General features: G+C 36.1%; 1 protein-coding gene across 1 annotated transcript; it reads left to right on the top strand.

Moving 5' to 3' along the window:
* The first annotated feature begins 12,019 nt into the window (after window positions 1–12,019).
* tap (Basic helix-loop-helix neural transcription factor tap) lies at window positions 12,020–22,811 on the top strand. Its single transcript, XM_089249571.1, has 2 exons — window positions 12,020–12,203; window positions 19,608–22,811. Exon 2 carries the CDS (start codon window positions 19,645–19,647, stop codon window positions 20,569–20,571), a length of 927 nt encoding a protein of 308 aa, XP_089105697.1. The 5' UTR covers window positions 12,020–12,203; window positions 19,608–19,644; the 3' UTR covers window positions 20,572–22,811.
* The last annotated feature ends 1,154 nt before the right edge of the window (window positions 22,812–23,965 follow it).

Below are 23,965 nucleotides of genomic sequence, written 5' to 3'. Positions count from 1 at the left end.
AAATGAAAGGGTGTAACGGATTTGAAATCTGTCTCCTCCACTCGTTACGAGTGAACCTAGAGATGAAAGCGTGGCGTTCTGTGGTACTCCTTCGGTCTCAAATGCAAAGGTGCTCTGTCTAAAAAAACGTTTGCGTGAAAACTGTTGCGATGTGTATATGACAGTTCTGCAAAAGAGCCTATTATTTGCAATAACAATATAAATATCATCGAGTGGAAAAGATGGTGCTATTACTATACATACGTATGTGCGCGTGCGTGTTCTTGAGGAGAGGGTGAGAGAGAAGAACCCCTTTTACGCCTCATCAGGGTTCGAATGAGTTGCGAGGCCACGCTTACGGCACGCGGCTCTCGTTTTCTTCAACCCTATCCGTTCTGCTGCCAAAACCCCTTTTTGCCCACCCTTTTGATTTTTTTTCTTTTCTTTCAAACGTTTGCGAGACGTTTGACAGAGAGTCCAAATAACCACTTCACCTTCTGCTTCCGTGCCAAAAAGGTGAACTCAATATCGATCCAAAATTGGCGACTTATGTTTCCTTTACAGAAAATCATACAGGGTGCACAGGAAAGGTCCTTTATCCTGGAGCTACTCGCGAACCGTTGATCCTGGAAGCATACTTTCAATTAGCGAAAGTATCCAAATAACATGTAGACCTCAGATAAGTTTTGTATTTTTGAACTGTTTTTGTATTTTCGCATTTCTTCATTGTTTTTTTATTCAAATACAAAGACCACAACAGGCAAATTGTCCAACGAGGCGGCTGAAAAAAGATACCCATGAAGAATACGGATGTCAAAGTAACCCAATATAAAAGCGAAACGAAAAAACTACTAATTAATACTATATAATGCACTGCCCATAAAAAAAACTGTGGTTGTCTTATTCTAAGTACGTGTAGCTTCTCGATTTATTGCAATATGCTTATCAAAAATGGGTGGCAAATTTTAGGAGGGACAAAAGAAACGTTGGTATAAAATATCGAATTTTACAGTGGTGAGGGTGGAAATGTCACATCTGCCCCCCCCCCCCCCGAAAACTCCTGCTACAGCCCTGCTTAGATATTCTCCGAAAATTCAATTAAAACGGAAAGATATCCATTGCATGCTCCCCCCCCCCCCCACATCTTGGACTGGGTTCCTAGGCTGAGATCTTTAGCAGGGCATCTTGGCCCGGATTTTTCACGGGCCCCTCTATAGTTAATTTATAGTATGTTAGGAAAAAAAAAATATATATATAATATAATAAAAAATGTCCCACGTTTGTCAGGACTGGAGTTCCTACCAGCCACACCCTTGTGAGGGACATGATTCATTGATAATGAAAACTGGGAGATATTTCTTCAGAAAAATTCAAATTACACAACTTATTTTATCTAAATTTTTTTCAGGTTTGTGTCAGAAAATTTTCTTTCAAATTTCAACGCGTATTTGGCGGTAATGTACTTTAATAAAATCTCGCCATCATCCGGCCTACGTGCTTCGTAGGGTTGCAAAATCACCAACGAAAAAATTTCAAGGCGAAACGTAGGGAGAGGAGAAAGAACTCTTGAGTTACAGGGACGGGCTGCCGGAAGTTTGGTACAAAAAAAATCGTATCAAAATTTCGAGATTGTTAAATGGCTGGTATAACCTTCAAAAATCTTCAGTTTATGAAATAAATCTTTTGAATAAGACGCGTGTTTGATCAAACACAAGTGCATCTGGGTGTGTTTACGCAACTCAAATGAATGATTCTTTTCTTGATGAAACTATTTAGCGTGAATAATTCATTCGAAAAATGTTTGATACATATTCTGATTACTATTATGTAATGTACACATCGGAGTAAGCGGAATCTCTAATTTCACTAGTGCAAATTCAACCTGTATATAGGAATTAAAAAGCAATTCGTGAAAATATGGGAGTTTGTTAAATCATGCACATTTTTAGGGCTGATGTTTTAAACTTATTTTCTTCAATGTCTTCTTTTAAACATAATTTTTTTTTGTTGACCAAGGGTTCAACTTGCCTCGATGACCAAGGTAAATGAACCTATGGCTGATTGTGCTTTAAAATCATTCGTAAAGTGATCATAAACGATTCGTGAATGAAAGTAATGCAAATAAATAAATGATTTTTATTGATTTGGCCAAATTGGCCTTCAATGGGTGGCGATGCGTTGTGTGATTTTCAAAAAAAATTTACATAATGATAATAAATCGCATATGGCAGTGCAAGAACAGCTAATGTGAGACAAGAGGGGGAAAAAGGAAAAAAATCACTCGTAGTTCAAAATCACGTACACAGTTTTACCTTTTACCTGTCGAATCAAGATTTAAGATTATTTTCTAAATTTTTTCCTGTTGTTTTTCCTACTGACCCTTTAGTTTAGCCAAAAAATTCATGAATAAAAAATTTTCTGTATGTTTTCTAGACTTGTTCTGGACCATAGAAACAACATTAAAATTAAAATTAATTTTATTTTCCTTGAAAGTTGATGATTTCAAAGAATTAAATTTATGACATAAGTACTGAAATGAGTGAAATTTTTGCTTTGTAAATTAAGTTTGGAATCTCACACGTTCAAGAAAAAAAATTGCTTTCATGTGAAGTGCTTTTATGTAAGAAAATTATTTTTTTCTAATTAATAAAACCGATGTTCCCAATTAAGAACACTGTCCGTTAAAAGGTTAACTAGTCAACTCTAATTTAAATACCCTAAGTGTAAACATAGTACTGCACAAAAAACTGCACTCAGATTTTACTCCAATCAACTCGTGTGACGTGACGTTCACGTCCTTTAGTAAATGTGTCTTTAATTCCGTTGACATGACCGTCACGCATCATGTATAAAGGTGTATATCTTCATGTAACTTCCAAGATAGCTAATACGAAAAGGCGTCGAGTTGATTGGGTTAAGCATACACATAATGTACTGGAAAAAAAACAATGGGTGACATAGCATATTAACCCTTTCAGTACCACGTTATGAAAAAATGACATAATTATCATGAAAAATTGTTGGTAATTTTAGTTCTAATTAAGGCCTAAAAACAAAAAAAATATGTATTTTTTTCAATATATTATTTTATATTGTTTTACATAGTTTCGTCAGCATTATAACCTTACACAATAAAGATAAAAAAAATACCAATATTTAAACATGTTGAATAACAATGAATATATTTAATAACATAATAATGAATAAATTTTATTATTATAACAACTTTTTTTTTTTCATTTGCTAGGAAACATTTTGTAAAAGTAGAGCTTTACTGCGTTAGACTTTTGTGTAATGCAATAAACACTTTTAGAGGGGAGAAACATCTGAGTTTTATTTAATTAGCATATTTGAAAAACTGTTTGTCCCACACTTGCGCTGTCATTTGGTAATTGCAGCCTTTTTGCTTCAAAATACCAATACTCAACAATGCATGTAAGGGATGCTACAAAGGTTAAAAAGTTGGTGTTACTTTAAAGTACCGTCAGTTGGCCTTACTAAAAGGATTAAAGGGAAAAAGTAAGAAATTCAAATAATAATAAAAATATATAATATGGAAATCAGTACAAATAGAGCATGAACGAAAGTATAAACACCAGGAAAAAATTTATTTGAACTACAAAAATACAAAATCCTTATTACTTTTAAAATGCAAAGATAATTGACAACTTTAGTATGTAGTAAACTGATACTGTAATATAATCTCTTTCCCCCCCCCCCCAAACATTATATGACATTATATTAAACCAGAGAGTGGTTCTCAAACTTTCGTCACCCACAGCTCCCTCACAAATCAATATCTCCAGCTCACCGTGGCGCACACTTTGAGAAACGCTGTATTAAGCAAATAGGAAGGGTGATGAGAATTTTCCCAGACGGTCAAACTTCAGAGGTAAAGAAATATCAAAACTTCATTTATAATCACTTGTCAAAATTTATTGGTAATGGTTACCTTTCCATGTGTGGCCATTGAAAGATCGATGTAGTAGCAATTTTTCTCCCAAAATTTTGCTCCCGAGTGAGTCTAAGTTCGGTTAGTTGCTAATCGAAAATCTTTACTGACTTTTATAGTCTAAGTTCAACGAGAACCCATTCAAACCAGAATGGTTTTTCACACTATGTTCATGAAGTTTCACTCATTCTCTACTTCTCGACACTCATCTTTTAGGGTTATAGAAGAAGCTTATGCTCATTTATCCCTTACTTCAGTTTCACACCACAGTTGATAAAGCCCATTCAAATAGGTACGAGGTTAGCGTAAATTCATTAGGTTCCACTTGCCTCCGCACAAGAAAAACTCAGGAAAAGTGTATAACCCTCTTAATTCCTACTTCCCCAAAGGAAGATCATAATTATATTACAATGACAAATTAAATAATACGAAAGGATGGACTTTCCTCTAAACAATCTATATTAAGCCGATACACATTTTCAGGAGTAGTCGAAATGAAAAAAAGCACAACAGGTAGTAACGTGTGAATCTTATAACCTTCTACGAACAGCTAGCGTGCCAAGTACATTTTTACTGAAATATAGAATAAGTATGAAAGAAAAATTCCGCCAGTGATAGTTCACAGTAGCTAACTGAATTTTAAAAACCATATTGGGTTCCACATACCCCGGTTCACGGTAATTCTGACCATTTCACATTTATTTTCGTTTGATATGTACGGAATATTGTAAAATAAAAAACTGTAAATACTCTTAATTGCAACCGATTTCTATATCCTAAAAAAAAACAAAATCGTTCGAATAGCGTATAATATTCGTAAAATACAAACGAATTGAAAATGAATGGAGTCCGATTTATTTAAAATTCAAAGAAATCCAAATAAAAGAGATGGCATATTTTATCAGAAGCAAAAATATTTATTGGAGGAAAGAGTTTGCTCGAACCCCTTTTTTTTAATTTCAAAAATTGACGCTCGTAGCCCCGCAATATTGTATATCATACCAAGCGCTCTCCTTTGAAGCCTTCAAAAGGAGGAAACATTATTTATGAGACAAGTAACATAACTCTATAAGCCGCAGAACAGCCATAATTCTTTGGAATCGCCTATGAAATTGACGACATTGGAAATTTACGATGTTTGCTTTGGGTGTGATCTCTGTTGTGAGTACGAAAATTGAGACGGATAATTGGGGGATTTTTCAGCGATAAAACTGCCGCATATTTATTATTATTATAAAAGCTGTTGCATCTATGGTATCGTTTCATTCCGATTATTTTGTGTATTGATAATTTAATAAATCTCATTTAGACAGTAACTTTTTCTTTTCGCACAAAATTTATTTCGAGTAACGATAGTCAGTGGATATGATGAATGCATAGAAAAGCATTGCTTCGAGATGATGATATGATCGTCGAGTATCAACTGAAGTTTTCAATTCAGCATCTACCCCTTTACGTACGGCCGGCCTCGGTTATAAGGACATCGAAAATTCAACGAAATTTGTCGTTGTAACTGATGTGTCGTTACAACGACGTTGAAATTTTCAAGAATGTTTAAGTATGACAAAAACACAGGGTATCCCATAAATTCGTAAATAAGTTAAAAAATTCATAAAAATTGAATTTATTGGTACATTTGAATTCGGTTTGCGGAAAAAGTTATTTTCACGAAATAAATTATCTTCACAAAATAAACTAAAATACTTTAAAAAATTAATGTCAAGTGTCTTTTGATTTATATATATTACAAAATCGCAAAATCGCAAAATCGCCGCGGAGCTTAATTCGAGAAATTCAGTAATTGCGGTTGATTGCGATTGCATAGGACTATTTAATAATCGTATCATGAAATAGTTGTTTCAAACTTTATCGTGTCTATTTTTGTGCATTAAGTTTTCTATTAAAGATAATCTCTTAGACTCAGCTTGAGGCACACGCATTCGCGTAATTTTCTTGTACTAGCAGATGGAAAATCAAAAAAATTGTAGCTTATCTCTCTTATCTCTGAGATTTTTCATACTGTTTGCTCCCCTTCTTCTATTTCGTATGATGTCATTCTACTAGCGGTTGTTGTTGTTTTTTTAATATTATTATTATAGGTGGATTCGGTTTCCGTTGGATGCTATCTGTCAATATATTAGTTCACAAGCTATATATTCTTTGTTCCAGAGAGAATTTCAAGATCAATACCATGCTATATTTTCTGTAATGTACCGTAAATTCTATTTTTTTACTAGTGTAGAAATAAATCTTATAATAGGGATGGACAAGAAGTCCTGGACAGATTTTGAAAATGAATAACAAATCAACCAATTGACATAAAAAAGGTGCGGTTTGCATTAAAATACAGGGTCGAGAATTTTTTTTTCTTTTGATAAATTTAAAAAAAAGTTCCAATTTCACTCACAGGTGACGCTGTAAAACGAGAAAGTCGACGTAACACATAAAATGCAATACAAACAGTGCATAATTAACGCTTATGACAACAAAATCAACATATTTCATCATGAGCACCCTTCCACCCGTTTAGATGTAGACCGAGCTAAATGGGCGCTCATATTGAAACGTGGTAGTTTTATGCAATGCAGATATTGTCATGAACAGTAATTATGCACTGTTTTTGTTGCATTTTATGCGTTATGCAGTGCCGTCTTAACGCATGGGCCCACCCGGGCCTCGGAAAAATCACTTGGCCCGGGAGCCCATGATGTTCTTAAGACGGCCCTGGCGTTATGTCAAGTTTTTCGTTTTATAGCGCTACCTATGAATGAAATTTGAACTTTTTGCTTAATTCAAACCAAAAAAAAAAAATCCAACTCTAGGCCATGAAAAATATTTTAATGCAAACCGCCCCTTTTTATGTCAGTTGGTTGATTTGGACTTCTCGCATTTTAACGCCAGATGCATTGAAAAAATTGCATTCGTAATTAAAAAAATAAAATCTAAACAAATGTTATTCTGTTATGCCCTTTCCTAATGTTTGGGAGCAGTTGAAACCACAACATGTGCACATGCACCTTTTTTTTCTCTCTGTACTATTTTTTTTGCTCCCTGCGATGCCTTTATGGTGAAAAAACCCTTTGACCTTCCATCAGGTTTCGAATTTCACGGACTAAAAAGGAAATTCACCTACAATCCCGGGGAAATACGCGAAAACAGAAGAGTTAGAGAGTTACCAAAAATATAAAAAAATATATGTTGCGTGCACGAAGGCTGGATACAATGTTACATGCACCCTTTGAATGCATTTGGAAAAAAACTCTCGCGATTTTTATCATTTTAAACGATTTGAAAAGAGTGAGAGGAAACGAAATCTCTTTTGAAGGAAAGCGAAAGGGGTTGCCACCACCCAACTTGTTGCAGGAAAAAAGCATTTTAAATTCACCAAGAATCACCTTCTTTTTTGTGAACAACGATGCGTTTCCGCTTCATTCTGGGCGCCTCTCTCTCTCTCTCTCTCTTAAAAGAGAATATATTCCGCACTGTTTTTTTCTCTCTCTTTCCTACTTTAGGACATTACAGACACTGAAAAGCACTTCGGGGAATTCACAAATACTTCACAGTGATCATTTGTTGCTAAAGTTCAATCGGAAATGATTCGTAAACTGTAGTATGTCTAGTCTAATGCGTAGGTTCAAAACTGGTGCAACGTGAGAGCTTTGCTGGTGTTCCGCGCTATCAAAATCTGTACAAAATTTCATTGGTTTTACAATAAAAAAAATTTTATGAAAGCGAAACATTCACGTTTGTTTTGTTTCCGTGGAATAACTTGGTTCCACTAAGAAGGGTTCCGTCCGAACATTGGAAACCTCAGGTCAATTATATCAATGTTTTTCAACTTTTTTACAACTGCGGCCCGGTGAAATATTTGATCGATTTCACTGACCCGAGGAAATGAAAGAAATGGTTTTCGGATCGGCAATAAGAAAATAAATATGAGAAATATAATTTATATATATACGGACCGTAAAAATACTACTCAAATAGGAGGAATAATTTGCGGACTCGTGTTGTATTCAACTCGAAGTATCGCGTTGAAGATCTGATTACTCTCTGCGGAGAGACTTTTTAGAATGACTTTACATTCGTGCCTCTATGAACCTTAAGATATGTTGCTATGAGCCATTGTGCATTTGACATAGTTTGAATACTGGGACTACAGTTACGGAACATCGATATACAGGGTTTGCCTTGAAGTGGCGACAACTCGGAGGGGTGATATTATGCATCAAGAGGAACGAAAATTGCCATAGAGCATAGTTTCCCCCAAACTTTTCATTTCATCAGAAAATGTTTTCTCTCATCGCTCCCTAACTCAAATGAACCAATATTGTTAAATCCGTAGCTTCGATCGCTCCCCAGACCATTCCATCGCCCACTGGGGGCGATATTGCCCGCTTTAGTAAACACTGCCATAGAGCATGGTATCACAAACCACGTTTAGTCGGTGAAAATCGCAAAAATATTTATTAAGAGCGGTGTGACGACGTAGAGTGGGACAAATAATAGTGTAGAGTGGGCTAATAATATGTACAAAAACCATTTACTTGACAGCATGATTACAATACAGCATGTGCAGCACAGTTCAATGTCAGAAAGTAGACGAAGAGAAATGATTATAGGAGATTTTGTACTTATTATTGTACTTTATTTTGTACACCACACGCTGTGTTGCAGTCATGTTGTGCAAATAAATGGTTTTTTTCTACTTATTATTGGCTTTTTTGTCCCACTAGACGTCACACCCTTCATAAGTATTTTTCCGATTTTCACTGACTAAACGGGGTTTGCGATACCATGTTCTATGGCTATTTTTGTACCGCTTGATGCCTAATATCACCCCTCTGAATTTGTCGCCACTTCAAGGCAACAACCTGTATTGGCAATTGTGTAACTCTCTCTCTTTCAGGCACTTACCGTCAGTCTAGGAAAATGAAATCTAGTTAAAGTTTTCGAAAGTTAGCATGTAAATTGGTAGGCAAACATTTCTAGCTTAGTGAGGAAGAGGGGCCTTAGAAAAATAACTCTGCCCGGGTGCACAGGAGGCTTTCGAGACGGACAGATTTCTTTTTCTGTACCAAAATGGTAAAAAAATAGTTCAAATTTTTGTCGATAGAGGACGCTGTACGAAATCGTCACTGTAAATATGCAAAGCAGAATCTTACGAAATTCCGGGTGTACGACAAACAGCTCATTTCTGAATTTTCCTGTTATTGGCGTAAGGTTTTCATTGTGTTGACATTAGTGAGTAAAGCACTATTGATGAAGTTGTTTTACCTCAGCCACGAAGCTGAAGTTTTACGAACGTTTCGGACACAGAAGAGATTGAAGAAAGATTCAGAAATTATGTGAGGTAACACCTCTTTTATATAAAGAAGAAGAAAAGAGCTGTTGCTGAGAGAGAGAAGGAAAAAAAATCGATGACAGTAATCATATATACCCGGTGGAAGGACCTTATAGTCCCTTGGAGTTACATGAGTGCATGTAACATATGTGTGTAGTTTGTGTCTTTGGGTAATTTGCCTATTTTAAGTTTTTGTTTGTATCTCATGGTTTGTTTAAATAAAAAAAAATTATGTCTATTTCTTTTCCCTTAAAAAGAAAATCGGCAGAGTGAAGAATCCTTGAGATTCAAGAGCAAAAGTAATATTTTTTTCAGTTATGATTTTTTTGAAAAATTTAATTGAATTTTATTGTTTTTTCTCACGCATCCTGATATTCAGATCATTTCAAAGCAGAATGAAATGAAAAAAGAATTGCATTTTTGAGAATTAGGACTGTTCAATTCAAAATTCAAATGGCAGTTTCACGACTTTCGCATTTATTTAAACATTAGCACGAGGTTTCGACGTGGCCTCTTCAGCGTCGTATAAACGGGATTCTATTGTATTTGTCCGCTTAATCTTACAATATTATTGAAAGTTTTATCATTTTAAAATTTATGGCTCCATTAAAATCACGTTGCGAAGCAATTATTTTTTAGCTGAAAAACCCATTACGTAATGTTTTACCGTAATTAATTTGTCGTCGATATTACACGGAATTATTTGTGTGAATAACATTATAACGTTGAAGGATATTTTGACGATATGAGAATTTTCGTATCTTTGAGGCACATAAAATAACTGTCTCTTGTGTAAATCAATTACTATTCTTTTAAGTAAGAAAACAACGATTTTTTTCCCTTGATCCGTCATTTTCCATGAAGAGGCTTTCTGAAGTTATCAAAAGTTTTTTCTTTTTTCGGCGGTGAGCAACTTTTTAAGGTTCCATTAGTTGTAAAATACTTTTTAAATGATAATAATGGAAAAAATTTTAATTAAAAATTTAAATGTTAAAAATGACCAGGATGTTGATAACATTTGCATTTTTCCACACTTTTCTACTTTAAAGGCATTTTAAGTATATATTTTTTTATTTTTTAAATATTTAAAAAATTCCAACAGAGTTGGCAGCCCCTTCACCAACAAACAACAAATACATTAAATGAAAATAAATTCAAGGAATTTTCTGATTCTGTGTAGCAAGAAGACTTTTTTTCGCTATTTAAAAGGGTTGATTGGGAACGTGACAAATACTTCCATGTTCAACGAGAAAAAAATTTCAAATCCTCAAAATCATGTTAAATTAGTAGAAATAACAATAGCGACGTAAGTAAATCCAAACGTTGCTGTTATTTCTACCATCTCACCCAAACGGTAATTTATTTCATATTAAATTATTAAAATAGATTTCACATTTCACAAACTTTGTTTGGGTAGGGGAATATTAGAGGACACATGATGTGCAGCATTTTGATTTTCACCATTCAGTCCTTACATAAAAAAGGCATGGAGCTTATTCATAAAGTTAGTGAACTTCTTCAGATGTGCTAAAGGCGTGGTAAGAAAATTTTGCTACTAACGACAAAACGACGAAAAAAAAAAACTGGAAAAATTTCTGATGTCGTGACAGGAATGTCCAAAAGTTTTTAAATTAGAGGGAAATTAATTTGAGATCTGATTTTTTTTTTTTAAATACCCCCAATAGCATCTGTTGATATTGAGAGAAGTTTATCTCGGTATAAAACTTTACCTGCGGAAATTTGTATTTTGATTTCCTAAATTCATTCATAAATTAGAAATTGTTTATTTAAAAAATTCCATAGACAGTTTTTGATGGAATATAATGTTGGGAATGAATTTACAGGTGATTTGCAATACGGACCATAAAAAAAATTTCCTTTCACTTTATAAGAACATAATCGGTTTTTGAAGAAATTTATTTTACTTATTTTAATATAATTTATTTTTTTAGTTTTTGGGAATTTTTTTTTAAATTTTTTTAATTTTTTAGGTCTTGGTAATAAATTAAAATCTTTGTTCACACTCTTTCGTAAAATCCCATCGAAACAATTGCATTTAAAAATGAAAAAAAAACAAAAATGATGATAATAACTCGGGCAATTTTAATACCGATCAAATTAATTAACGCTTTTGATTCATATAATTTTATTTTTTTGTGTCAATAATCTCATTTTCCTCCCTCCCTTGTAATCAGGGAATGACTAATGTTAGGTCTCTCTTTTTTTTTTAGAGTCGGGGGTCGGCGTGAACTCTTGGCCATTGCAATTAGCCCGATGTGAATTTTCAGAGCGGCGGATTCGCACAGGTAATGTAATCGTAGGAAATGACTGTCATGGGATTTTTCTAGGAGCATAAATTGTTCCGAGAGGAGGGAGGAAAAACAACTCACTCTCACTCTACATGTGTGTATCGTTTCGGAGAAGTAGTTTGTTGAGGCTGGGATAGGATGTCGGCTCCGTTGACACCAGCGGTCCCGTTACTACAGTATTACACTCGCTGTATGCATTGCTTGCATGCATGCATGTACGGTACGGCACAAGACGTGGGAATGGCAAGTAGGGAGTCGTAGTTGTTGGTAGGGGGTTCGAGCTCCTCCCATGTCTGAGGCTTTTTTCCCCTATTTGATATGGGGGGGGGGCATGTTTCATTGCGGAGCGAAGTGATTGGACCCATCGATGAAACTGGGGGATTGCAAAAACGCGAACCCCCCGCGTATATAGAGTCGGATTCGACTTCGGATTATGACAGTTATCACCTTACCTTAGGTCGGTACGTACGCAACGGAGCAGCAAACGCAGCGGTTGTAACGTGACGATAACGTTGCTGCGGCGCCTTTGGTCGGTGACAAACGTGCGGGAGGTAAAACACTCTGTGCATCGCGGTGTCATTTCTTCGTACTATGAGCTGTCATTAAAGCCGGGATAAAAGTAAGAGTTTTTCTTTCATTAATTGGAACTATCAGTAATTAACAAAATTTTGCATCAAAAATTTTTCTCATTTTTGATGCGTTTTTTTTTTTTATTCTTCTCACTGAAAATTTTCCAATTAAAATTTTTTCTACGAGTTTTCTCATTAAAAAATTTTCTCATTAAAAATTTTTCTAGAAAACTGTAACTGGTGGGTGCCCATAAACTCAAGCCCATTGGTCAATTCGGAACTTTCACCCAGCCCGCAAGAACAATTAAAAAAATATTTTATTATTTTAACCCTCTATAGTTCATTATAGCTATTATGGGGTTTCACCCCCCATAAAAACGTATTGAATTTTTCTTTAGAAATACTGGTGTAAATTGGCGATGTTAGCATATTTTTAATCGAATCAATACATCAACACAGCAATTCAATTAATAAGAGTTGATTTTTTTAATTAGCTAAAATACTTGATTCACAGCAAAATATACGATTTTCCTTGATTTGAATGTCATCTATAAACAGATAAAATCTTGATTAGCAAAGCTGAATAGTTTTTATACCTTGAATTTAATTTTCAGTTCCTTCAATTTAGTGCGATTTTATAAATCTTTGAGCACATAAAATTTCAGCAGCTCTCAAAAACTTACACCAAGGAATCAACTCTTTCTACATAAAAAAACATTGGGCTTATATAGACGTATTTTGTACTGAAATAAAGATGCACTTTCTAAAATGCCAAAAAACCTTGAGAAAAGAAATTGGTATAATGATTTTTTTTTTTTACTATGTATTTGCCCACGTAGACTACCTTCAAATTACTACAGAGAGTAACTGTAGTAATAAACTGTAGAGACTATAGAGAGGACAAAAATACGTAGGTAGTAGGAATTGAAGCCGAAAAATGGGTGCGAAGTATAGAATTACGTAAATTACGAATATTTATTGACTTTCATTGGTGCCCGTGCTCAAAATTAAAAATTTTATATACATTAAGTTTTGTTTTACATCCATATTCGGCCTTCATATGTCTTATGGAGTCCGTAAAAGAAGTACCTGGTGAAACATGCCACGCAAGCTCATTTATGAACCCATTCTTATTATTTCTTCGTGAAGTCGACTGTCTATTATTTCTTCGGCCTGTCTAGTGGATATTTTTATTCACATGTAGAAGGAAATATCGGTCATACTGATATGTAAAATTATTACGCCTGTCAATGGAGTGGTTGGTGCACTAGAGAGACACTAGAACTAACTCGAAGAAGTTTGATGTGGCTGGTGACTTATGTGAGCTGAAAAGAGAGAAAATTGAAGTCTCTCACGAATCTTATTTCATCGTGGCCGCAATCGGTAATTTCACGATGTAATTTTCCCGAGACAGGTTATCAAATCACTTTGTCACCAGTGAGTGACTTGGTGCTTTGAAAGTAGAGTCAAGCCTTATAGGTCCTTGTATGCACTAAATGATCTTATTGTCGGACGTAAATGATCAGATTAATCTAACGAAAAATGTGTATCGGACATCTTGAAATGGAAATAGTAGGCTACGTATAGTCGAGTTTCGATGTAAAGTTCACAGAGACATAATTTTCAATCTAGAAATAAATTAACCAAAACGTGAGCGTTCTGATCAGGAATTCGTTACGCGTAGACTAGTGCATTTTGAGTATGGAATAATTTAAATTTATTCTCAGTTTATGTTCGTTCCCTTCAAAATTATAGAAAAGCATCTCTGAATGGTCACCTTCAGGTCAGTTTTTTTTCTTTCTGGTCCTTTCAAAATTTAAAAATTCAAATGCAAAAGCTTACATTAGTGATGGGGTAACTACAGTCCGTGGTCCAGACGCGGTCCTGCTCAGAAGTTTCATCCGGCCCGCCGGAGATTTAGAAATAATGGTATATAGAAATTTTTAATTTCAGTGTTTAAAAAAATTCATTTAAAGGGCTATCCTTTTTTTTGCGTATGAAAAATATAGTGGCAAGAATTCAAATATATATAGAAATTGATTTACAAACTTTTGCATACGCAAAACAATGGACACACATGCAATAATAAATGTGTATAAAGTTATTAAAATAATATCTACTTATTGTAATAGTTACTATTTGTAATAATAATTTAAAATAATTACTTATTTGTAATAAGTATGTTGCAATTATTTGTATTTTCACAGTTGTAAAGGATAAACTACTGTCTCATTTGCAATGAAACCGTGGCAGTCTTCAATGAATACAAAACATTCCGCATTTCATTTCTAAGCATAAAAAATTCACTCATGAATCAATGTCAGAATATGCCACCAAATCTTTTCTTTTTGTTTTTTGGGCCCACTCCTAAAAAATAGGGTGGCCCATCACACTGGCTTACATCAGCGTTTCTCAATTTATGGTCCAATGGTAGACTTGAAAATTTGATTGTAATTAAATGAAAACTATTTGTATGCCACCTATTCATGATATTCACATAGTTTTAAATAAAGTTACTAGTCCGGTCGGATTACTTCAGACATTTTACTGGTTCTTTGGTTCAGAAAGGTTGAGCTTTGTGGGTGTGTGTGAGTTAACGGCCGTATTGACCGACAGAGTTTAAACAGCAATCGCAGATGAAAGGATTGGTTTAATTCAGGATTTTTACCAATCCGTGTCGATCTCTAATCCTTTAACCTGCCTGTAGTTTAGACTCAGTCGATGAATACGGGCATAAGTGTTGCTGAATTTACATAATCGAAATTGGATACATAGTACATCGCTCACCATGCTCTGAACTTGTTTTAATTTCTTTTCCGTCACTTAATCGCAATAGGGTCATTTTATTCACGCAATGGTTAAATTTATCAGGACGGCTTTTCTTCCATGACTCTCGCCGATAGGCTGATAATTTTTCCAGCATGACTTCTTAACCGCTTATATCCCATTTGGGGACATGGTGGGAGTCGTGTTCTGGTTTGTAATTCTGACTGCTCGGCGTGGGGACTATTTGCGATAATAAATGCATAATAATAATTGCATAGTTTATGCCTATAAACAGGGCCGTAACTAGGATTTTTGCCACCCCCACAACATTAAAATTCGATAATTTTGAAATGGTGTTCTTTGTTTTCACCTAAAACTGTACCCCCCCCCCCACTTGCACCCTGCCACTGAACTTGAATGAGAATATTTGATTATTTGTTAAAATTTTATGAATTTTAAAATTGAAAAAAAAAACAAGAAAATAAATTTCAAAGATCCAACTTCAACATTTTTTAAAAGAAATACTTCCGATTGGTCAATTGTTAAAGCGGAGGTTCATTACACCAACACCATGTCGAATGAACATTCCTACCTACAAAATATCAGCATTTTTGGTGTAGTTTTTTCTTTTTATATCTTACGGAGATAAGACAGCAAAAACTCCAGAAATTCCATCTGAGAAAAACGCATTTGAAATTTGTTTCGTGCATAATATAACACAATCATTCACTTGTTTTATTTTAAAAAAGGACCAATTAATCGATTAACACGAAATTTTTCGCAGCACGTCAAAGATAGAGACTTTCTGGATATTAATGCTGAAGCGAACTTTGGAAAGAAAAGTTTGTTTCCACCTATCGGGACCCTGGAATCGAACCCTGTCCTCTTGGAATTTTTCGCAACTTTCCTTTCCAAAGTTCTTCAAAACCAGGGGTGACCAACCTTTTCCCAAGTCGTGCGTGCCACAATCAAGATTATTTTCGATGCGCGTGCCACCCACTTTTACGGAACACGAGCATTCTCTCCGTTCTTGGAAAATACTATTCGACTGTCCTCTTATTTTCGTAAAAAAATGTTTAATTTGTCACTCTTTTAAATTCTAAATTATTTTTATGTTTGATTCATAAATTTGATCATGAAAATGCAGAATGTGGATGTAAGTATATAGGTGGAAAAGTTAATCTTACCTACACCATGTTGGGCATAAACACCGTAACCTGAAGATTCAGGATGCTTAGGCCCTCCCTCCCCAATAAACTTTACAAGAGGGCTTAGCCCCCCATGCGGACGATCCTGAATCTCGTACACATGGGGCGTCCAGCAACTATGATGAAATACCGAACAGAAACGCATTGAATAGAAAGTCATCACATAGTTATTAATTTAAGAGTGCCCACCATACTAAATATAGGGTTGGCAGCCTACAAAACCATCATTTATAAGAAAATGATAGTTTAAAAGAGTTGGAAGGAATTTCTTTTTTGGTTGAAAAGTGGAATAGAACTTTGCGGGTTGACCATTCCTGTCATCTAAACATTGATATCCAGAAAGTTTCCTTGATGTTCTATATAATACTAAGGAAATAACATCTCTGTTTTTAGCTTTTGATTTTCAATTGAGTGAAATATATATTTTTTTGTCATTTTTGAAAAATCAACTGTTTTGAAGCCCTAAAAAAGGGAAGCAGCTTTTTAACTATAACAAAACTTTCTTTACGGATTCCCTTTCACGGTGAATGGGAACTTCACACTCGAGAATCAAACCAAACAAGCGTTTGGATCTCGTTCTTTCCTCGGACGCGTATTGTGTGCCTCGTTTCATGGATTTAAAACGCGATACAACTTCCCTCAACCTCTTTCTTCTCAAGCCTCGGACAGAAAGATCGTAAAAGTATCACTTTGGCACGTTCGTAGCACAATGGGACCCGAGATCTCGTACACAGACCACTCAGGTAACACTACTCTAGTATTTCAGCTACAGTATTTGATCAAGAGAGCTGCGACGCCTTTTATACTCTTTATAGAACAGGAAGAAGATCCACCGCAATTCTACTCCATTGATCTACTACTGGATACCCACACACACGAGAAGGAAAAAAAAAATCTTTGGAAATCCTAAAGAAATGCGTATTTTTTATTCTTGCGTGTGGTCAGCGAGGTCAACTAGAGTCGGACAGTCTTCTCTTTTTTTTGACGTGTGGGTCATCCTACGTCCCCTTTTCCATTTTTCGAGGAGATCGTTTTGGGTCAACTTATGGGTGCCGTTGTATTTGTGAATGGGTTCTGGGGAGACCGTGCCTAACAAAGTTCCGATCTCAAAAGTACATTTGATCACAAAAGACCGAAAGATATGGGTGCACGACGAACAAATAAACGTCGATACGTTTTCATTCAACTTCTGACTCGGAATTCTCAAAAATGTATAACCAGCGTTGGATGTCGCATGTGTACATGTCTACCATCTGTCATTTCTATTGGTCTGTCAGTTTCAGAATTTTCCTTTATTTACTTATTTTTTTCAGTGGATCTATAACAGTGTCGAGTTATATTATCCGAAAAAGAAAAGGAGTTTTAATTCGCAAAAAGATTATTTATCCATGAAAGATAAAGAGTAGAGCAGTGTTGCCAACAGTCAAAAAATTTTCCGACTAGATTCTTCATCGAAACAACTAGAAACCGAACTTAAACAACTAAAATTAATTTTAGTCATTATTTTGATGACCATGCGTCCCGTATTTCTCGGGACGTTTCCGTATTTTCACATAATTTAATAATAGACTACAAGTACACAGGAAAAAATTTTTGAAAAAGTTTAGAGAAAAAAACAACTGGATGGTATTTTTCCCATTTAAATGGCCGAAAAAAGACCAGATCTAGTTGGAAAATAACTAAGTTGGCAACACCTATCGATGGAAAAACTAGTGTAGAAACAGGGATCGGAAAAATCAGAGTTTTTTTAATATCGGTCGGGCAGGTTTTTATTGGTTTCACTCGATTTTACTGAATGCCTACGTTAAGCTAGTGATGGACAAACTGTTTTTTTGGAGCGGGTCAAAAAACAAAAAGAAAATTTTTTTGCTGGCCGGGGACGTATTCGGACATAGATTCACAATTAAAAGTTTTAAGCTTAGAAAACAAGCGGCGGATTGATTTGTATACTTTGAAGACTGCCACATTTAATTGCGAATAAGAGGAAAAGATACACTTACAACTGCTGTAATACAAATAAGTCTATAGTCGATCCCGCTTAGTACGACTTATTTTCGTGGTCCCAACTCTATAGTTCTCATTAATTTTTCTCATTTAAAGCGTTTTCTTCGCTTACAATGTTTTTTCATGACAGTTTTATGAAAAACTTTATATCCAAGATCTACCGCATTTTAATAACTTGATGCATATTTATTGCACGTATGTTCCAGTTTTTGAATGTGTAAAAGTTTTGAAATCAATTTTTATTAGAATTCTCACAACCATATATGCAAAATAAAAATCTGCGGGAGACCAGATAAAACCTTTAAGCGGCTGCGTCTGGTCCGCGGGCCGTACTTTGCCCATCGCTACTTTAAGCCAAAGGTGTTCAACCTTTAGGAGAGTACGGGGCCACTTCATTGATTTAAAAGCGTGGCACTTGAACGATTGATATGGAACAGCACCGCAGGTGACTTAAGTGATCTATAAATGTGCCGCAGTGATCTGTAAATGTGTCGCAGTGATCTGTAAATGTGTCGCAGTGATCTGTAAATATGCCGCGGGTCGCTTTAGTGCTCTAAAATTGTGCTGCTTGATCTGTAAACATCCCGTGGACTACTAAAGTGCTCTAGAACTGTGTCGCAGGTCACTCAAGTAATCTGTAAATATGTCGCGAGTCATCGCTCAAGTGTGTATTCGAATCCAGCCAAAAGAAAATCGGAAAAAGTTCTTTACCTGTCGAGCCTGGGGCGACCACCGATAGATGACGCCTTTATTTCTCACTCAACTCCACTAGTTGGAAATTGAAATATGGCGATGTATGACTGGAGTTGGTGTGCGTTAAAGTAGTTCTGTTGTGAAACTGCACCGTGTGTGACTTAAATAGTCTGGCAACATGCCAAGGGTCAATCAAGTAATGTGGAACTGTACCGCGGGTCATTTTGATGGTCTGAAAATGTGTCGTGGACTTAATTGCTCTGGAACTGCACCGCAGTTCATTTTAGTGATCTGTAAATACGTCGCATTCTGGAAATGTGTCACGGGTAATTTAAGTTGTGTGGAACCACACCGTGGGTCCCTTGAATCATCTGTAATTGTACCGCTTAGTACATTTTTACAAAATTAGGTTTGAGGCCACGGGCCACATCAGATAAATGCGAGGGTCATGTTTGTTCCGTTGGCCATGAGTTGAACATGCATGCCCTAAGCAGGGCCACAACTAGATACTTGGCCAGAGTACGCATTTAGTGCCCCCTCATAATGTTGAAGGAGAGGTTAAAGGTTAAATTTGCGTTTTTTGTCCTGCACCCGGGGCACCAGACCCGCCTGCTCCCCCTTAATTGCGGCCCTGCCCCTAAGCATTCGTAGAGTCAAAATTCAGCTGTAGCCTCCAAATGCATGAATGAACTTTTTTATTTCTCATCTTATTAAAATTAAATGATTTTGATTTTGAGTGAATCTATTTCTGTTTCTTTAACTGTTCTTTCTCGTCTGTTTCAGGCAGTTTCTATTCGTTTATTTTCCTGCCCTCTGTAAGATGACAGCTGAAACTCTGCGCTCTCCGAACTCATCTGGGGACAACGGAGAACAACAACTGAACCTGAAGACTACATTCGGGAGGACACATTTCCTGAACGGAAACCTGTCATCCCAACCCATAACGCCATCAACGACTGCGCGGCATAAAATGGAGAGCGGCAACACATGGGCAGCAACTCACAGGAAAAAACTTCAGCAGCAGCAACAACAACAACCACAACTCGGGACAGTGGCGTCGACGGAAATGAACGAGCAGCGTAAGGCTAAGAGTGAAGAAAGGTTCGAACTCCTACCTTCTTCGGAGCTAGGTGAAGACGACGAGGACGCGATGAAAGACAGATTGGACGCGGAGGACGAGTCCGACGTCAAGAAGGACAAGTCCAAGAAGAAGAGATACACAAAGTCGCGCAGTCGCGTCCGGAACTCAGTAGCTGTCGTCAAAATCAAGAAGACGAGGCGGCTAAAAGCCAACGACCGGGAGAGGAACCGAATGCACAACTTGAACTCGGCTCTCGACAGGCTCCGGTGCGTCCTGCCGACTTTTCCCGAAGAGACCAAACTAACAAAGATAGAGACTCTCAGGTTCGCCCACAACTACATCTGGGCACTCTCCCAGACTCTGAACATGCTCGACTCGAAAGGAATCAAACCTTCGTCGAATAATTCGACATCGAACGGTTCTCCCAACAAGATGGTCGTCGACGTCGATTCGTCGACGGCCGGCAAGCCGGTGCACGCCCCGCCTCCCTTATACGGTTACTTCTCTCCTCCGGTCATCCCGCCTAGTCCAGCCTGGTCATCCATCGATTCCCCTCATCCGTCCAGCTCATCCGCCCAAACCTCAGGTTCATACATTGCGACGGACTTTTCCGATTCGTCTTGCTCGGGTTCGGACAGCAATTTCATGCAGTACGAATCGTTGTGACGTCACTTCCGTTTATTTTTACACACGTATGAGTATTTATCGGACGGAGAATGTTTAATCGCAGTTATAATTATATAAATGTGAATCGCGTCGAAAAAAATTATTTTTGTACACATATAACACCATAAATATTCACTATATACGTAAGGAGCGACCACTGTGATGAAAATATACATTGTAAATATATATAATTGAATAGAGCTGTTATAAGTCGTCACACCCTCCCAGAGGTGAAATTTTGGGCTTACGGAAAGTTCACCGCTAAATAACTCACCGACGACAGTTCGTCATCAGTGAGTGAGTGACCAAGTGACTGAGTAAGTGAATGACTATGTGAACGAGTAGAGTGACCGAATAAGTTGATGAATTAGCTAGCGAAACAGTTACTACGTTAGCGACCATGAGTGAATCAGTGACCATATATGAGGGACGAAGTGAGTGAGTGACAGAGTGACTAGATGACCGTATGAGTGGGTGAGTGACAGTATGAATGACTGGGTGGGTGGATAAGAGTTGCCGTGTGAGTGACTCACTCACTCATCTGCTCACTCACTCGCTCATTTGCTCATTACTAACTCTTTGACTCACTTGATCAATCAATCACTCACTGTGCATGTATGTCACTTTGTCGATGAATTGTTTGTCGGTGAATTGCGTGGCGATGGATTTTCCGCACACGAAAATCTTGAATTTTCGATAAATAATTCTTGAAGGGATATAAAATACTATAATGCAAATTGATATCGTATTACGAATTACGCATGCAAAAATATATATGTATATAGTACTGTATTATTTTATATATCGAACAAAAACTCTGTGCTTCCCGACCGTGGTTAATAATAATTAATAATTGTATAATCTAGAGGAATAAAAAATTTGTTAATAATAAATTAATCATCGATATAGCCTTGGGGATTTTCCCGCAAAAATGCCTTATTCGCCTACTAATCTACATAGCCGTACACATTGTGGAATGGATTAAACATGTATTTACAAAGATATTTCACTGTATTTCTGTATTTTTGACATAATTTATCAATATGCCTTTTATCAGCCCTCATAGAATAATAACTAACTATAAGATGGAACTCCTGAAACAATGCCGTCAATCTGCTGCTAATGGCTCAAAGATTTGAGCATTTTTAAATTCACGTCCTTATTCTGAAATAACAGGCTCCTTGAAATAACAGGCAGACCTATGCAGCATCTTAAAGCAAAAATGTGGCTAGGATGCAGTATTATCACTATAGCCCATCGTTGTTCCCATCCTGCTTTTTTGAAGGAATTCTGTGAGACATCTCTTCGAGCAGAGACTCTGTTTTTTTAGTGATGATGGATGTGAAGAGTCCACTCCCCTTTATAAGCGAATTAGTTTTTTGAGAAATGGTTAAAAATCCACTTTTAAAAAAAAACAATGGAATACAAAAAAATTACAATGGAATCCATAAAAAAAGAATTCAAACAAGACTTTTAAGAACTGTCAAATGTATCAGAAATGAAGTGAAGTATCTTTTTGTTGAAACGTCTGTCGCTCATTCCGCAAGTAGTTAGAATATTTATGGTATGACTATGCATGTGTGTGTAAATGTACGAATTAATCAAACGAACTGGTCAGTTCAGTGATATTTGCCAAGTATTTATTTGTACGATTCTGTGTGTGTATTGATACAACGCAAATAACTGCGAATATGATTATATTGACGAAATGTTAAATTATATAGAACGTTCACACTGAAAAACTAAAGTTAAGTCATTATCTATGCAAAAATGAAACAACCTCTGGAAAGAAAGATACCTAGCAAACTACATCTTACTTTTAAGAAGTATATTATAACTCGTACACGTGAGAATTACGACGCTCTAACCATGGCAAAAAAATTCATTTTTGCCAAATATTCTTGTATGTGTATTTTTCTCTGAGAATGTGCGTGAAGAATATTTTCTGAGTTATTCAATTGTATTCGAATGATTGGAAGTACGCGCGGATTATAATTTTATGCTTTAAGCTGAACTTCGGAATATTCTTCTTTTATATGTATTAGGCATTATTATTATTACCACTTATATACACCACTGCCATCTGTAAATATTATATATATACACACACCACAATGCGCCTCATTGAGATGTCGAAAATACTGTTTTATACAAAAAATTTTTACGAATGAATATTTAAATATTCCAAACATAAAGTGTATTTTTTGTAAAAGAAATAAAAATAGCATTTGTTTACCGTTCATCTGTTTGACTCATTTTGAATGAATAATTCTGTCCGTCTGAAGGTTTCAAAAGATAGTCTATACGGGTTTAACTAATTGGGAAAAAAAAACAATCGCACAGTCAAAAAATTATACATTAAGGCATGTTCATACAGTATATCGAAGACGAGGGCGGCTCTTGGACACATACGGCCACTCGGGGTGCAACTCTAGGAGGGGTGTTAAATCCAAGGGAAGGGCGGAGAAAAAGTTTTGTAGACCAAAGAAAAAAAAAACGGAATCGGGGACACCAGAAAAAAAGATTCCTAACGGGTAGAGATTTTTTTTCCAGCCGCCTCTGATCATGGAAGTTTGACGGAATTGAGCAAATCCGGAATTTAGATATTTTTTCCCCTTTGGGAATGAAAGAGTTTTAACTAAAACACACACGTGGTAAATCTATTATAACACGATATCAATATCGTGATACCGTAAAGTTGCGGGACACACAGGTTGGGAATCATAGACCTATCACCATGTTTGCTATGAGTATATTCACGATATATCTCGTGGCTCGTGACCATCACTCCTGACCGATCTCTGGTCACACCGTTTGAAAATTTAAAATTAATGTTGATGACACTTTTTTCACAAGCAGTAGGGGAAAAATTGTCCCCCCATTTCCCCAGTGTGCAACGAAACAATGTATTGAGTGTTATATATATATAACAATTTTTTTCAAGTCTTCTGTGAAATTACTTCTACTTTTCATCTCTCTAACGTTTTTACTTTTAAAAAATATCTTCATTATCGATCAAGTTCAATAAATTTTATCAGATAAATCTTGTGAACCACTTAATAGCAATGAAATTAACGTCAGAAATAGATTATTTTCATTTCCGTGATTGATAATTGATCAATCATGGAAAAAAAGAACGCAAATGAAAGACAAATTAAAGTGAAAAAGGCGAATGTTCCATGAACATACTGCCTCCCCCCCCCCCCCGTCAAGCCAGAAGCATGAATTTGCAAATTTCTAAAACGTGGGAAACGACGCTTGAATGTTTACTTTGCCCGTGTTACTCTATGACTGTCATTTGCTTAAAATGCTTTGTAACATGCGTTTTTTTCATTCGCGTTTCTGGCAAACTTAGATAGCAAAATAAAGGATCCAACCCGCTGATAAACGTCAA

This window comes from Pholcus phalangioides, unplaced genomic scaffold (genome assembly GCF_987345545.1).
Source record: "Pholcus phalangioides strain wild (caught in Gottingen) unplaced genomic scaffold, Ppha-v1.0 ptg000022l_1, whole genome shotgun sequence".
In the NCBI taxonomy this organism is placed as follows: domain Eukaryota; kingdom Metazoa; phylum Arthropoda; class Arachnida; order Araneae; family Pholcidae; genus Pholcus; species Pholcus phalangioides.
The sequence above is the reverse complement of the archived record's forward strand: the minus strand, read 5'-3'. Positions and strand labels throughout refer to the sequence as shown.

What these genes read in the sequence shown, in the direction of transcription:
- tap (XM_089249571.1), top strand. Translation starts at nt 19,645, where the DNA reads ATGACAGCTGAAACTCTGCGCTCTCCGAACTCATCTGGGGACAACGGA.